Here is a 17,675-nt window from a genome sequence, read left to right on the forward strand (position 1 = left end):
TAAAGGGTTACTTTGTTACGCACATAAACTACCATGTGCACTAATACCAATGAAGCATATGATTTCTTAGACCAAATATGATCAATAAAAATAAAACAAATACAAGAGAATACAAAACAAGCAATATAAGGAATAGGGTTAAAACAATACTCCCCTAATTTAATTGGTTGATCCTGTAACAGCATAACAGGACTTCCATATCGAGCGGTAAGGCACAGTCCAGAGAAGGATAGTCTTTATGTCCTGAAGACACACATCAGAGAAAACAGTCATGGATTACCCAGAGTCCAGTTCTGGGGCTGGTACCAGCATGCAAAGCAAAGAATGGATCCAAAGATAGTTCAGTAACTTTTTTTACTGCAGTATGATGGTTAAAACAAGCTTGACAAAAGGTCTTTCATCTTTATCTTTTCTTTCTTTAAAGGTTTACTTGCTTTCAATCTTTAATCTTTTGAAGAGTGCACTTATGGAATTTTGCCTGTACAGATTTTACCTAAATATGGAAACTCAAAAATAATTCAGTTAGTGTGTTTCAATCTCTGAAGACAGCATACTCTCATCCTGCAAATACAAATATAGTGTTAAGAACCACATAGAAAAATAAAACATTTTAGGCATCTGAAATTAACACAATAACATTGTACGAGGAGATTCAAAACGTTGTAGGTTCACCTCCTAAAAATAATCTCCTCCATTACATAAAGATATTCATCAATACTCATCAATACTTCCCCCATGTTTGCGTGAAACATCTCATGTGACACGCAAACACAAGATAACAAGAAACTAAACGATAAATCATGCACTCCACTCATGCAGAGACAATTCTCAATAGCAAGCAAAATGAAATACACTTCACAATTCAATATGCTGTCCACAAAAGAGAAAAACATAACAAACAATGAAAACCAATCGTTCTTGTCTTACACAAAACGAAACATTAGCTGCTGACACAAATTTCAAACAACCACAATTAACTTAGAATGCAACACATATTCTGACATTCGCTGAAATGCAACACACTCAGAACATGACAAACAATTAAAAACATCCACTATGTACAAAACTTTAATATCACACAAAGAAAGCAATCACAGCAGATGCCCAAGAAACTTAGGCCTAGATTTGGAGTTCGGCGGTAAAAGGGCTGTTAACGCTCCGCGGGTTTTTTTCTGGCCGCACCATAAATTTAACTCTGGTATCGAGAGTTCAAACAAATGCTGCGTTAGGCTCCAAAAAAGGAGCGTAGAGCATATTTACCGCAAATGCAACTCTCGATACCAGAGTTGCTTACGGACGCGGCCGGCATCAAAAACGTGCTCGTGCACGATTCTCCCATAGGAAACAATGGGGCTGTTTGAGCTGAAAAAAAACCTAACACCTGCAAAAAAGCAGCGTTCAGCTCTTAACGCAGCCCCATTGTTTCCTATGGGGAAACACTTCCTACGTCTGCACCTAACACTCTAACATGTACCTCGAGTCTAAACACCCCTAACCTTACACTTATTAACCCCTAATCTGCCGCCCCCGCTATCGCTGACCCCTGCATTACACTTTTAACCCCTAATCTGCCGCTCCGTAAACCGCCGCCACCTACGTTATCCCTATGTACCCCTAATCTGCTGCCCTAACATCGCCGACCCCTATGTTATATTTATTAACCCCTAATCTGCCCCCCACAACGTCGCCGACACCTGCCTACACTTATTAACCCCTAATCTGCCGAGCGGACCTGAGCGCTACTATAATAAAGTTATTAACCCCTAATCCGCCTCACTAACCCTATCATAAATAGTATTAACCCCTAATCTGCCCTCCCTAACATCGCCGACACCTACCTTCAATTATTAACCCCTAATCTGCCGACCGGAGCTCACCGCTATTCTAATAAATGTATTAACCCCTAAAGCTAAGTCTAACCCTAACACTAACACCCCCCTAAGTTAAATATAATTTTTATCTAACGAAATAAATTAACTCTTATTAAATAAATGATTCCTATTTAAAGCTAAATACTTACCTGTAAAATAAATCCTAATATAGCTACAATATAAATTATAATTATATTATAGCTATTTTAGGATTAATATTTATTTTACAGGCAACTTTGTAATTATTTTAACCAGGTACAATAGCTATTAAATAGTTAAGAACTATTTAATAGTTACCTAGTTAAAATAATAACAAATTTACCTGTAAAATAAATCCTAACCTAAGATATAATTAAACCTAACACTACCCTATCAATAAAATAATTAAATAAACTACCTACAATTACCTACAATTAACCTAACACTACACTATCAATAAATTAATTAAACACAATTGCTACAAATAAATAAAATTAAATAAACTATCTAAAGTACAAAAAATAAAAAAGAACTAAGTTACAGAAAATAATAAAATATTTACAAACATAAGAAAAATATTACAACAATTTTAAACTAATTACACCTACTCTAAGCCCCCTAATAAAATAACAAAGCCCCCCAAAATAAAAAATTCCCTACCCTATTCTAAAATACAAATATTACAAGCTCTTTTACCTTACCAGCCCTGAACAGGGCCCTTTGCGGGGCATGCCCCAAGAATTTCAGCTCTTTTGCCTGTAAAAAAAAACATACAATACCCCCCCCCCAACATTACAACCCACCACCCACATACCCCTAATCTAACCCAAACCCCCCTTAAATAAACCTAACACTACCCCCCTGATGATCTTCCTACCTTGTCTTCACCATGCCAGGTTCACCGATCCGTCCTGGCTCCAAGATCTTCATCCAACCCAAGCGGGGGCTAGACATCCACTGAAGAAGTCCAGAAGAGGGTCCAAAGTCTTCCTCCTATCCGGCAAGAAGAGGACATCCGGACCGGCAAACATCTTCTCCAAGCGGCATCTTCTATCTTCTTCCATCCGATGACGACCGGCTCCATCTTGAAGACCTCCAGCGCGGATCCATCCTCTTCTTCCGACGACTAGACGACGAATGACGGTTCCTTTAAGGGACGTCATCCAAGATGGCGTCCCTCGAATTCCGATTGGCTGATAGGATTCTATCAGCCAATCGGAATTAAGGTAGGAATTTTCTGATTGGCTGATGGAATCAGCCAATCAGAATATAGTTCAATCCGATTGGCTGATCCAATCAGCCAATCAGATTGAGCTCGCATTCTATTGGCTGATCGGAACAGCCAATAGAATGCGAGCTCAATCTGATTGGCTGATTGGATCAGCCAATCGGATTGAACTATATTCTGATTGGCTGATGGAATCAGCCAATCAGAAAATTCCTACCTTAATTCCGATTGGCTGATAGAATCCTATCAGCCAATCGGAATTCGAGGGACGCCATCTTGGATGACGTCCCTTAAAGGAACCGTCATTCGTCGTGTAGTCGTCGGAAGAAGAGGATGGATCCGCGCTGGAGGTCTTCAAGATGGAGCCGGTCGTCATCGGATGGAAGAAGATAGAAGATGCCGCTTGGAGAAGATGTTTGCCGGTCCGGATGTCCTCTTCTTGCCGGATAGGAGGAAGACTTTGGACCCTCTTCTGGACTTCTTCAGTGGATGTCTAGCCCCCGCTTGGGTTGGATGAAGATCTTGGAGCCAGGACGGATCGGTGAACCTGGCATGGTGAAGACAAGGTAGGAAGATCATCAGGGGGGTAGTGTTAGGTTTATTTAAGGGGGGTTTGGGTTAGATTAGGGGTATGTGGGTGGTGGGTTGTAATGTTGGGGGGGGGTATTGTATGTTTTTTTTTACAGGCAAAAGAGCTGAAATTCTTGGGGCATGCCCCGCAAAGGGCCCTGTTCAGGGCTGGTAAGGTAAAAGAGCTTGTAATATTTGTATTTTAGAATAGGGTAGGGAATTTTTTATTTTGGGGGGCTTTGTTATTTTATTAGGGGGCTTAGAGTAGGTGTAATTAGTTTAAAATTGTTGTAATATTTTTCTTATGTTTGTAAATATTTTATTATTTTCTGTAACTTAGTTCTTTTTTATTTTTTGTACTTTAGATAGTTTATTTAATTTTATTTATTTGTAGCAATTGTGTTTAATTAATTTATTGATAGTGTAGTGTTAGGTTAATTGTAGGTAATTGTAGGTAGTTTATTTAATTATTTTATTGATAGGGTAGTGTTAGGTTTAATTATATCTTAGGTTAGGATTTATTTTACAGGTAAATTTGTTATTATTTTAACTAGGTAACTATTAAATAGTTCTTAACTATTTAATAGCTATTGTACCTGGTTAAAATAATTACAAAGTTGCCTGTAAAATAAATATTAATCCTAAAATAGCTATAATATAATTATAATTTATATTGTAGCTATATTAGGATGTATTTTACAGGTAAGTATTTAGCTTTATATAGGAATTATTTATTTAATAAGAGTTAATTTATTTCGTTAGATAAAAATTATATTTAACTTAGGGGGGTGTTAGTGTTAGGGTTAGACTTAGCTTTAGGGGTTAATACATTTATTAGAATAGCGGTGAGCTCCGGTCGGCAGATTAGGGGTTAATAATTGAAGGTAGGTGTCGGCGATGTTAGGGAGGGCAGATTAGGGGTTAATACTATTTATGATAGGGTTAGTGAGGCGGATTAGGGGTTAATAACTTTATTATAGTAGCGCTCAGGTCCGCTCGGCAGATTAGGGGTTAATAAGTGTAGGTAGGTGTCGGCGACGTTGAGGGGGGCAGATTAGGGGTTAATAAATATAACATAGGGGTCGGCGATGTTAGGGGTAGCAGATTAGGGGTACATAGGGATAACGTAGGTGGCGGCGATTTGCGGTCGGAAGATTAGGGGTTAATTATTTTAAGTAGCTTGCGGCGACGTTGTGGGGGGCAAGTTAGGGGTTAATAGATATAATACAGGGGTCGGCGGTGTTAGGGGCAGCAGATTAGGGGTACATAAGTATAACGTAGGTGGCGGTCGGCAGATTAGGGGTTAAAATTTTTAATCGAGTGTCGGCGATGTGGGGGGACCTCGGTTTAGGGGTACATAGGTAGTTTATGGGTGTTAGTGTACTTTAGGGTACAGTAGTTAAGAGCTTTATAAACCGGCGTTAGCCAGAAAGCTCTTAACTCCTGCTATTTTCAGGCGGCTGGAATCTTGTCGTTAGAGCTCTAACGCTCACTGCAGAAACGACTCTAAATACCGGCGTTAGGAAGATCCCATTGAAAAGATAGGCTACGCAAATGGCGTAGGGGGATCTGCGGTATGGAAAAGTCGCGGCTGTAAAGTGAGCGTTAGACCCTTTAATCACTGACTCCAAATACCAGCGGGCGGCCAAAACCAGCGTTAGGAGCCTCTAACGCTGGTTTTGACGGCTACCGCCGAACTCTAAATCTAGGCCTTAAGTTGCAGATTGCACAAATAAAATTGCGCTTATTTGGGAAAGATCAGATAACCACAGTAGCCACTGTTAAAGGGACATTCTAGGATAAATGAAAATTCATTATTCAGATAGGACTTTTAATTTTAACCAACCTTCCTAGATTAAACCAAACATAGGTAGGCTTATATGCTAAATTTTTTTAAACCTTTGAGGACTGCCTCTTATCACAGGCTGTATAAATCTCATTACAACACCAAGAGACAGAATACACGTAAGCCATATAAATAAAACCAAAACTGTGAACAGATAAATTAGCTAGTTATATAAATGCAGTAGAATCAGATAAACTGTGCATCATTTGTTTTAGGGGTGTTTATTTCTAGACACCTTATAGACCACGGCTTAACTGTTAAGCAGCAATCAAAGTCATTGCAATAATAGTGGTAGACTAGTTAATAACCAAATAACTATATATATTTTAAAGTGTCACTGGAATCACTTCATTAAATAATATCTCATTTATTTATTGAACGCAGTGGGGGTTATTTTAAATAACAAAGAGTTATATCTGTGAGATACAGTTTGACAGCCACAGAAATAAAATTATCATTTTTTAAGCTATATTCTATGACAGAATATAATATAAATACTTGTTTCTTTGTAGTGAGCAATTTATAGTTATCATTTTTTATAACATAGAACACCAGTACTGCCGCTTTAAATGTACAGTGCAAATTGTTCTCTCTGTAACAAAGCCAAAAAAAAAACCAAAACATGCACAGTGTTATCAGTCTTTCTCAAGGATAGTAAGGCAAGCTCAAAGTTTCATTTCTACTTAAAGGAGAAACACTGTTTACTGCTTAAAAATATAAAATTCACACTAAAACTTGATAAATGCTAATTAGTTTAACCACAACAAAATTATTGGATTTAACGTTGTATATAATTTGATATTCCCCATTCTGCAGTTGTCCAGCCAAATATAACAACCGTATATATAACACAACAAAAAATAAGCTTTCTGAAAAAGAAATACTAATACAATTTCTCCTTTAAATTAATCCCAATGATCCTTATAATAAAGAAAATGTATACTGACGTTCAGTAAATAGCCTAAACAAGCATAAGCAGCATAAGAACGCACTCACAGTGGGATGCAGGCTAATTAAAGGGACATTTTAACCAAATTAAAAATAATCTTTAATTGAAACTGCTAACACAGTGAAATATACTAGTGTTAGGCTTACAGTAAACCTCATCGTCTTTTATGTAAATATTCCCTTAAATTCTCAGATGTTATACCAGTTTTCCTGTATCCCTTTAAATATTTTCACTCCTCTGTTTTTTCTTGTTTTTTTTTTTTTTTTTTTTTCTGTCCGCTAGTCTCACGGATCCCTACACTAAAATTGTAGACAACTTATCACTTCAGTTTGCATTACAGAGAGAATTAAGTTATGCTGCAAAAAAAATATCTGCTATCTGAACAGCAAATTTAAAATAAATATATACAAAGAAAGGTCTCTAAAAATATATTTAGCAAACTACTAATACAGGGTTATTGCACTGGTTCTTTAACTAATAAAATGACAATTTTCTATTGCTCCGTCTACGCACTGAGCTCTGATTTTCCAGACAAATATAAGATAATATGCCGCTTGTATAACAAGTCATGGACAATACATTAATAGCAACACCTTGTTACAGTGAACCGTCCCTTTAAGGACTAACCATTCATCACGCAAATTACATATGTATATCCTAACCACAATCTAGGCTGCTTGTATGATTTACCACACCAATTTCACCTCTGTACTGTAGCATGACCTGCAGATTAATTTACTTGCAACAAAAACGGACGCCCTTTTAGAAAAACTTTCAATTACAGCCTATAAATATATTTCATTGTGTGCACCCACGCCGTGCACAGACCTTACAAATACAACATACGTTAACCCATTAATCATACCAGAAACAATTTCATATTTACCAGAGCGTGACAAAAATCCCATACCATCGCACTTTCAAAGCCGTTACTTCACTTGCAAAAACAATATCATATCTTTACATGCCGCCACACAATTATCACTTAAAACTAAAACTGCATATGAATACCACATACTTAAAACATGCTGGTGACTTTGAAATACAGTTATATAAAATAACATTACCAAATATCTTCTAAAAACGTCTGATTTCCCAACAGAGAAACATAAGGAAACATTCTTACGATACAGACACTCAAGTTCATTCCATCTCGCATACCAGAGATTCACTCCCTTTTTTCCTTTCTCATAAAAACATCTAATTTCTAGCGTACGACATACATATATATATATATATATAAAAAACACTAGATTAACTTTTCACCATTTCCACAATGCATTTTTTCTTTTTTTTCCGAAACCCCACAAAATGGCCACTTTTGCAGGGTTTGAGACAATCATTTTCAAATAATACATTCTGTTCCTGGTCCAAAGTAAATCTGTTACACGCATACCATAGTGAGAACCTACAGACCATCACACATTATGCATCTCAATATACAAAATTTCAGTTTTGTTACTGCAAGCAAACAAAAAAAATCTTACAAACGGAGACAGGATTTCTTTTCTCTCTTTTTTTTTTTCTTTTCTGAGCTATGTGCGCGCTCAGTGGTGGCCCCCCTTCTTTGCCTGCTACATTCTTTAACACAGAGATTTCTCTATTTATCAAACAGCAGTACTTACTGACAGTGTTTTTAAAAAAATATTTCTGTCTTTTGCAGAAACTATTAACTCTTCTTTTCTTTTACCTTATACATGTAATTTTCTCTGTGCATTCTTATCTATGAGCAGTTCCCCTTTCTCAATACAATAATAGCCACAATTAACATGCACAGCCACTTAATATTTTCTACGCACAGCATAATTTTATATAGCAGCAAAAGCAAGCATCAGATATCAACATGAGCTTCAGGTGGGTAGCAAAACTCTATTATGGGAATGAATATGGGAAACTTCAACACACGTGAGACTTACTCACTTCACTGCCACGTTCGCCCGGGGGAGTTTATCTTAAAAAATCCTCCCATCAACTGGCATTCATATATTTCTTGCGCGCTTATCACCGACAGGACTCACAATACCTGTCGTGTCCCAGCACAGGACTGATTACCTGTCTGGAGGGGTATCACAACTGCCGGCAGGACTATAACCTCCGCAAACCTGTGCTTCAACCACAGGAACCCCTTTAACCTTATATCATATATTATCAACACCTATTACCAGACTAAATTTAGGTTCAAATTCACAGAAAGAAAGCATGGTAAAAGCACTCATAGTTACTCACTGCGAATCCCACTGTCCTGAGGGGAACGGATTTTGCTCCTGAGGGAACAAGGATTCGCTCCACCCACTCATGTTATCCACAAATGGAATTACATAATATTGTCCTGCAATTCTAGCTACAAAGTCTTTTGGAGTTTCCCCTTTAACTGGCTTAGGATTTGTAACACGCACAGTATTTTTACCAGCACTGGATGGTACACGCTGCACAGTCTTGTACTTAATATTACATTTCTGATCAGCATTTTTATCACATTTTTTTGCTGTGTGCAGACCCCATTGTTACACAAAAATAATTACAGCGATATTAGCAGCAGCAATAATAAAATGCACAATCACTTAATATGTTCTATGCACAGCACAATAAACAAAGCAAAATAAGCAAAAGCAAAGCTTCAGATAGCAACACCAGCCTCAAGTGGATACCAAAACTCTATAACGGAATAAATCAGGGAAACTTCAACACACATGAGACTTACTCACGTCACTGCCAAGTTCGCCCGGGGGACCTTATCTTAAAAGAACCTCCCGTCGACTGGCATACATATATTACTTGCGCGCTTATCACCGACAGGAATGTTGTTTGGGTACGCAAGGAGAGTTGGCACAACTGTATGTGCAACACTTGTTGAATAATATGCATTCGCAAACTGCGCAATTGGTGAGACAGACAATTTCAGGTATTCATGCAATGAAAGTGGAAGAATTTGAAAAGGCTATAAGAGAGAAAGATGCAGCAGATGTTTTTCGTGTGGATAATGAGAAAGGTCAGGAGAGTATGTTTAATACGTCAGGTAACAGGAGAGGAAGAAAGCAGAATAGAGGGCAGAATAGAAGCTTTCGAGGAAGGGGAAGAGACAGATTTCAGTGGAACGGTGATAGGAGACAAGAGGCACATAACTCCACAGACAGATCTTGCTGGAATTGTGGGTCTTATGATCATTGGCAGCAGGACTGCCCACAGCCTAGAAGGGATAGAAATGATCAGTATTGTGGGAATAATAATTCCTCCCAGAATCCCAGCAACACTCCCAGATATCAGATACCCTGGACTCCTTCCCAGAATCAGAATAGTACCCGCTAGGATTGCCAGCAGAGGGGACTGCTCACATGTTATACTGCTCAGTTGTCGTATCATTGGCAAGATTTACCCTTAATGTCTTTAGTTGTGCAAGGTGTCCCACATGATTTTTTGGTAGATACCGGAGCAACTAAATCTAGCATTTCTGCTAGAGAATACAATGGGCCAGTGACTAATACATGTGAAAAATCTGTTGGCATTACAGGAGTCCCAATTTCGTGTCCCAGGACGCCTCCTTTGGAGGTGTATCCAAATGACAGCCCTTCAAACAGATTTGTTTATGCTTTTCGCATAATACCCAATAGTCCTGTTAATTTGCTTGGAAGGGATTTAATGGCTAAGATGCAAATGTCTGTTAACATTGATTGCAAGGGAGGATTGCATGTTGACACTCCCTGGGATTCAGTTCCGTTGCTGTATGCAGCTGATCCTGAACCTGCCCTTACTAAACAGTTGTACCTTGATAAACTCAGTTTACAGACTCTTGAGAATGTGTTTGAGTATGCCTCACACCCTGACAAAGTTGTGACACAAGCTTTTTACAGACCTTGGATTACTGACCATGTTGAGAAAGAGATGTGGAAAGCACCAGTTAATGCAGTTGTACTTACACCAGATACAGTTTATGTGCAAACACCAGAACATTTGTGGACATGGAAATATGGCAGGAATATTGTAAAAGATCCTAAGGTTATACCTGTACAATTAGAGCCAGATGCATTCACACATGCTTCACATGTCACTAATGATGTGCCAGAGGCACTTGATGAGTTAAAGCAGAGTTTATGGGCCACTGGATTTAATGATCCAGGTTTCATTTCATGCACACCATATAAAGCCACTCTCAAACCAGGTGCTAAACCTGTATACATTAAGCAGTACCCTTTGTCTAAGGAAAAGGAACAGGGAATAGCTCCTGTAATTAAGGACCTATTGTCTAAGAAAGTTATTAGACGCACACTGTCACCATACAATACACCTATCAATCCTGTTCCTAAACCTGGAGGTACAGAATACAGATTTACACAAGACTTGCGAGCAGTAAATGCTCTGGTGCAGCCACTTGCACCGATAGTGCCAGATGTTAATGCTATTTTAACAGCCATCCCAAGTACTGCAACTTGCTTTACAGTCATTGATCTCTGCAGTGCATTCTTTAGCATCCCTGTGCATCCCGACACTCAACCGTTGTTTGGTTTTACGTATTTAGGGAATCAATATACGTTTAATCGTTTACCAATGGGCTTTATTGATTCCCCTGCCGCGTACTCAGCTGTAGTTCGTAAGACCCTAGAATCCTGGACACCTCCTGAAGGTTCCACTTTGATACAGTATGTGGATGATTTGTTGTTGTGCAGTGTTGATGAACAGACTTGTAAAACTGACTCTCTCCATTTGCTTCAGCACTTAGGTGATGCAGGGCACAAAGTGACTTTGAGAAAAATGCAATTTTGTCTTCCACAAGTAACATACCTGGGTTTTCTTCTTTCAGCAGGCAAGAGACTGTTATCCCCTGAAAGAGTTAAGGCTCTCATGGTTATTCCTCGACCACAAACAAAGACTGCTATGTTATCTTTTCTGGGTATGGTTACTTACTGCAGGCAATGGATACCAGACTGTTCATATTATGATCATATTTTGCGTTCAGTTACAGGTCAGCATGAACCAGAACAAATCCACTGGACACAGGCTCTTGATAAGGCCTACAACACCCTCAAGCAGGCTCTCTGTTCCGCTCCAGCCCTAGGTTTACCCAACTATAACCTACCATTTCACCTGTATTGCACAGAAGGGGGAGGTACAGCAGCAGGGGTCCTTGCTCAGGAACACGGTAATGGGTACAGAGCGGTAGCTTTTTATTCAAAATTATTGCCAACGGTGGTACAGGGTATGCCAGCATGCTTAAGAGCTACAGCAGCATGCGCTATGATGGTGGAAGCGGCACAAACATTGGTACTGTCACATTCTCTGATATTGCATACATCACATCAAGTCTTGCAAGTGTTAAATAATCTCACTACACAGCACATGACTGCACAGAGAAGGTCAGGCTATGAAACAATTCTCACATCCACTGCAAACCTCACTATCAAATACATTGCACCCACAGGAGGCCCAGCACCTTTATTACATGCATTGATTTCTAAATGTCCTTTAGAACACCCTGAGGACCACAATTGCATAGACACTGTACACACAGAGACGTCACCACGTCTTGACTTGCAAACAACTCCACTAGAGGAGGGAGAAGTTGTTTTTGTTGATGGGTCATGTTCTAAACCTGCTGATGGTGTTTATCTTACAGGCTTTGCTGTGGTACAGTTACCCGACACAGTGGTTACTGCTGGTTCTCTGCCTTTTGTGTCGGCCCAAGCAGCTGAATTGGTAGCCCTAGCTCAGGCATGTAGAGCGTTTGCGATGAAAGATGTGACCATTTACACTGACTCAAGGTATGCGTTTGGAGTTGTGCATGATTTTGGAGTGATTTGGCAGAACAGAGGTTTTGTTGCAGCTGATGGTAAGAGTATCTCACATTCTACACTGGTACAGGAACTCTTAGATGCAATTAAATTACCACATAAGCTAGCAATTGTTAAATGTAAAGGCCACAGTACTGACTCCACTGACGTTAGACTTGGCAATGATTTTGCAGACACCATTGCTAAGGAAGCTGCGTTTCGGGGTCCACCGCACCCTGACTATCTCAGCACTACTACACAGGAACAGTTACACATGGTAATGATTCCTGCCTTAGCATCTGATGTGGATGTGGCGCACCTACAGTTTGGCGCAACTGAAACTGATTTACAGACTTGGATCTCTGCTAGTCTGACCAAAGGCCAAGATGGCCTTTGGTCAGACGAGGAGGGGAGAGTAGGGATACCACAAATTGCCGCACCTTTGTTTATTAGTCATTTTCATGGTTTTGGCCACATAAGTAAACAACAGACCAAGAATCTGATGACATCCAAGTATGTCATTAAAGATCTGTTGCGCATGATTGATAGACAACTGGACAGATGTCTAACTTGTGCCAGAAATAATCCTGGAGGCCTTGTACATGGTAAACTTGAGCATTTACCACCCCCTGATGGTCCTATGCAGGTATTGCAAATTGATTTCACACACATGCCCACTGCGCGAGGTGGATACAAGTATCTTTTAGTCATTGTTGATCAATTCAGTAAGTGGGTTGAGGCCTTTCCAACCACTCAAGAGAATGCACGTACTGTAGCAAAGATATTGTGCAAGGAAATTATTCCTCGTTTTGGTTGTCCATTACAGATAAACAGTGACAGAGGTACTCCTTTCACTTCACAGATTACACAAATGATTTGTACTATGTTGTCCATTGACTGGAAGTTTCATATTCCTTATCACCCACAGTCATCAGGACAGGTAGAGCGCATGAATAGAACCATTAAAGATAAGTTCAGGAAGGGAACTGGTGGTACATTTACTAATTGGCTTGAACATTTACCTGCAGTATTGGCAGAAATCAGAATGACCCCTAGCACCACTACGGGTTATTCACCTTTTGAAATTCTGATGGGCAGACCTTTTCCAACCCCATGGTGTAAACAAAAAGGTTCTCCTGTGGTAAGGGGAGATATCAATGTTGTAAGGGAAGAATATGTAACTAATCTGATTGAAACATTGAATGGCATCTATGGTGATGTTTCTTCTACTCTTCCTCAGCCTACAGGTATCCCGACACACCCGTTCAAGCCTGGAGATACTGTCTTGGTGAAGCAGCTCCACAAGAATAAGTCGCTGGATCCTCCTTTTGGCCTTCCAACTACAGTGATCGCTGTGACGAGAACCGCTGTCCTTACAGAGGAAGCTCCAGTATGGATCCACGCGAATCGGATCAAGAGGGCCCCAGACGACGTCAACCCTGGCCGCTCCATGATTCCATCGAGTATCGAATAGTGTGGTACCTCCTGCCAGCAGTGTTCTTCGCATCCGTGATTGTCATCCTGATCCTAATCTTCAATCCTGGTGCGCCCCTGCACAAACTCAGGCCATTCCCTAGTCCTGGTGCGCCCCGGCACAATGATAATAAAAGTGTAATTGACAATGGCACTAATCCCTTATCCATCCCTCTCACCCGTGATGTCAGAGAGTTGCATATGTCGGCATGGGAAACTGACAATGCTTTTGTTAAAGCTGCCACGAACTTATACAAAGTGACTAATCAGACTGATTCTTGTTGGGTTTGTGGCTATGTCCCTCATGGGGGGAAATGGGGTTATCCATTTGTGGGTTTTCCTATTACCGCACACAATTTGACACAAATGATAAATGATGATACTATGTGGAATTTTACACCAATAGTTAACACTGATAAAGGTTTTGAAAAGGATAGGGTACACTTAGTCAATTGTGTAAACCATGGTGTTATTATGTCCCATAATCTTAATGGTACTAGTTTTCACCCCAGTACACTTAGTCAAATGCCTATTACAGTTGCCTTAATCTACAATGCAGCCACACCAGTTAATGCTACACTGTTAAATATATGGGATGGATCCTATCTTTCTTTTGAGTATATTCGTAATTTTACTGCTAAGTATACTGAACCACACAACACAATTCGTAATTGGTTCTGGCGTAACAACAGAAATATAGGTAAACAGACAGGTGCTTCTCCAGAAGCTAAGAGGAAAAGATTTCCCTCATGTCCTTCAGTTATTAAGTTACCTTATGGTTATTATTGGCTTTGTGAAAGATGGGCAGTTAAAATTATACCATGTAGCCATCTCTCACCTTGTTATTTGGGTTACATATTCCCAGCATTAAGTATTCATGACACACTCCCTAATGTTAAACTGCGAACACGTAGAGCTTCTGATTTTACAGTTAAGACTAGTACTGCCGAGATAGCTACTGCATCTTGGTTTCCTACCGCAGCTGTCATGCGCTTATATTATAAGCTTAATTTGTTTGCTACACTGGTAGATGCAGCTTTTAATTCCACTGCAGACGCTATAGAGTCCTTAACTATGCGACAAGAGCAGATCGCTCAGACTGCTCTCCAGAATCGTATGGCTTTAGATTATTTGCTAGCAGCAGAAGGAGGAGTATGTAAGCGCATAGGTTCTTCGTGCTGTGTTTTTATCTGGAACAACACTGGTAGAATACACCATGATCTTGACACTTTGCATGACATTCAATCACACATACGTAAGCAGCCAACAGGTCTCTTCGATGGTATAGATTGGACCTTTGGTCTGAGTTCCTGGCTAGGAGCTCTTGGTATGAAAATTTTAATGGGTTTTGCATTTCTTCTTTTTCTGTTTCTTGCTTTCTTTTTCATATATAAGCTTACTGTGTGTTTGATTAATAAGCTTACCAGTACTCATGCTAACCCTCACCATTCCTTTTTCCATAATGTTACCGCTCAGCCATCTCGCTATAAGGTTCTTTATATTCGTTAAGTTGTTTTAGTTTTTATGTTATTCTGTTAGAATAAAAGGGTGGTATGTTAGGGGTAATATGAACCTGATGGCAGCCATCTTGTTCCTCGCAGCCATTTTAGAATGAATAGACTTTATTATACTGGGTTATTATGCAGTGAGAATATTATGCATGTTATGAGTTTCTTTAGCTATTCGGCCTTGCCAATGTACCCTGGCCTAACGCCTAGAAGTAAGATAGCATAAGATAATGTAAACAAGAGGCTTTAGACACTTGGTTGTCTCTGCAGATGGTAGTTTGTTATGACTCTGTAAATATTGTTATGAGAAACTCATGTTCTAGCTTTTCCATGTATTTCTGCTCTGTATAACTGTGTAATATGACGCGGTCCAAACGTGTCATCCCCTTAACCCTATGTGCTGTCTCTGTACGCTATAAGACATGATTACAATGTTCAATAAACATGAATAGCTTTGGATCATAATACTGCGTGGTCTGAATCTGTTCAGGGAGCTCCTTATCAGATAAATCTGCATCTGCCTCTCGTGGTACCGTAGGCCCCAGGCTTTGGTCTGCGCTGACACCCCCCCGTTGGATTATACACCTTACATGTTCCTTGGTGAGTTCTGCAATAAGTTGTGCAAATAATTTTGTAAATATTTTCATACCTCCCAACATTTCAAAATTCAAAAGGCGGACAGCACCCCCCCTCCCCGCGGCAAGAACCTGCTCCATTGCAACACTGTATCCAGCTAGAAAATGTTCAAACATTATAGGGGACATGCCAGTCACAAAGGCACATTCTTGTTTGAACATCTTCTAGGCAGATATTATGTTGCAATGGAGCAGGATAACATGTTACTTTTTTAGTACTATTAACATCCAGTAAGAAGATATCATAAATCCTTTCAATAAAAACCCATAGGCATCTATTTATCAAGCCGTCAACTGCAAATACGCTTGAATTTCGCAGCGTATTTGTGGCGAGCCTGATTCCCCTTAGTTATCAAACCCTACAGACCGGCAAAAGTAGAATTTTGTGACGTAACATACGATCCGCCGGGCAAAGTCCTACACAGATCGATGCTTACATCATTACAGATGTTCCGAATGCAAGTTCGGCACTATCTGACCACTTTTGCTAGTTAACAAATTCCTAACAGGTACCCTCGCCACTATTCTGGCCCAGCGTACATGGTTTTCAATCCGCCGCCCTAGAGGCAGCGGATACCATAGGAATCAATGGGAGTCTGACAGCAGCGAAAGCTCATGTTCGCTGCTGCCCGATATCCCATTGATTCCTATGGTAATGTTTACACCTAACACCCTAACATGTACCCCAAGTCTAAACACCCTTAATCTGCCGCCCCCTACACCGCCGCCACCTACATTATACTTATTAACCTCTAATCTGCTGCCCCAACACCGCTGACGCCTACATAAAGTTATTAACCCCTAATCTGCCCCCCCTACACCGCCGCCACCTACATTATACTTATTAACCCCTAATCTGCCGCCCCGACACCGCCGCCACCTACATTATACTTATTAACCCCTAATCTGCCGCCCCGCCACCGCCGCCACCTACATAAAGTTATTAACCCCTAATCTGCCTCCCCTACACTGCCGCCACCTACATTATACTTATTAACCCCTAATCTGCTGCCCCGACACCGCTGCCACCTACATTATACGTATTAACCCCTAATCTGCCGCCCCAACACCGCCTCCACCTACATAAAGTTATTAACCCCTAATCTGCCCCCCCTACACCGCTGCCACCTAAATTATACTTTTTAACCCCTAATCTGCTGCCCAGACACCGCCGCCACCTACATTATACTTATTAACCCCTAATCTGCCGCCCCGACACCGCCGCCACCTACATAAAGTTATTAACCCCTAATCTGCCCCCCTACACCGCCGCCACCTACATTATACTTATTAACCCCTAATCTGCCGCCCCGACACCGCCGCCACCTACATTATACTTATTAACCCCTAATCTGCCACCCCCTACACCACCGCCACTATATTAAATTTATTAACCCCTAAACCTAAGTCTAACCCTAACCCTAACACCCCCTAACTTAAATATAATTTAAATAAATCTAAATAAATATTCCTATCATTAAATAAATTATTCCTATTTAAAACTAAATACTTACCTATAAAATAAACCCTAAGATAGCTACAATATAACTAATAGTTACATTGTATCTAGCTTAGGGTTTAATTTTATTTTACAGGCAAGTTTGTATTTATTTTAACTAGATAGAATAGTTATTAAATAGTTATTAACTATTTAATAACTTCCTAGTTAAAATAAATACAAAAGTACCTGTAAAATAAAACCTAACCTAAGTTACACTAAGACCTAACACTACACTATAATTAAATGAATTCCCTAAATTAAATACAATTAAATAAAAGATTTTAAAACTAATTACACCTAATCTAATCCCCCCTAACAAAATAAAAAAGCCCCTCCAAAATAAAAAAAAGCCC

General features: G+C 39.8%; 1 protein-coding gene across 1 annotated transcript; it reads left to right on the forward strand.

The window, feature by feature from the left end:
• Positions 1–9,701: 9,701 nt before the first annotated feature.
• Positions 9,702–13,679, forward strand: LOC128647251 (uncharacterized). Its single transcript, XM_053700044.1, has 2 exons — positions 9,702–11,328; positions 11,395–13,679. The coding sequence occupies exons 1-2, from the start codon at positions 9,822–9,824 to the stop codon at positions 13,677–13,679; spliced, it is 3,792 nt and encodes a 1,263-aa protein (XP_053556019.1). The 5' UTR covers positions 9,702–9,821.
• The last annotated feature ends 3,996 nt before the right edge of the window (positions 13,680–17,675 follow it).

The sequence above is a fragment of the Bombina bombina genome, chromosome 2, assembly GCF_027579735.1.
Source record: "Bombina bombina isolate aBomBom1 chromosome 2, aBomBom1.pri, whole genome shotgun sequence".
Lineage (NCBI taxonomy): Eukaryota > Metazoa > Chordata > Amphibia > Anura > Bombinatoridae > Bombina > Bombina bombina.

Coding starts and splice junctions, on each gene's coding strand:
- LOC128647251 (XM_053700044.1), top strand. CDS start 9,822: ATGTCTTTAGTTGTGCAAGGTGTCCCACATGATTTTTTGGTAGATACC. Junction 11,329..11,394: donor TGCTATGTTATCTTTTCTGG/GTATGGTTACTT, acceptor TTTTGCGTTCAG/TTACAGGTCAGCATGAACCA.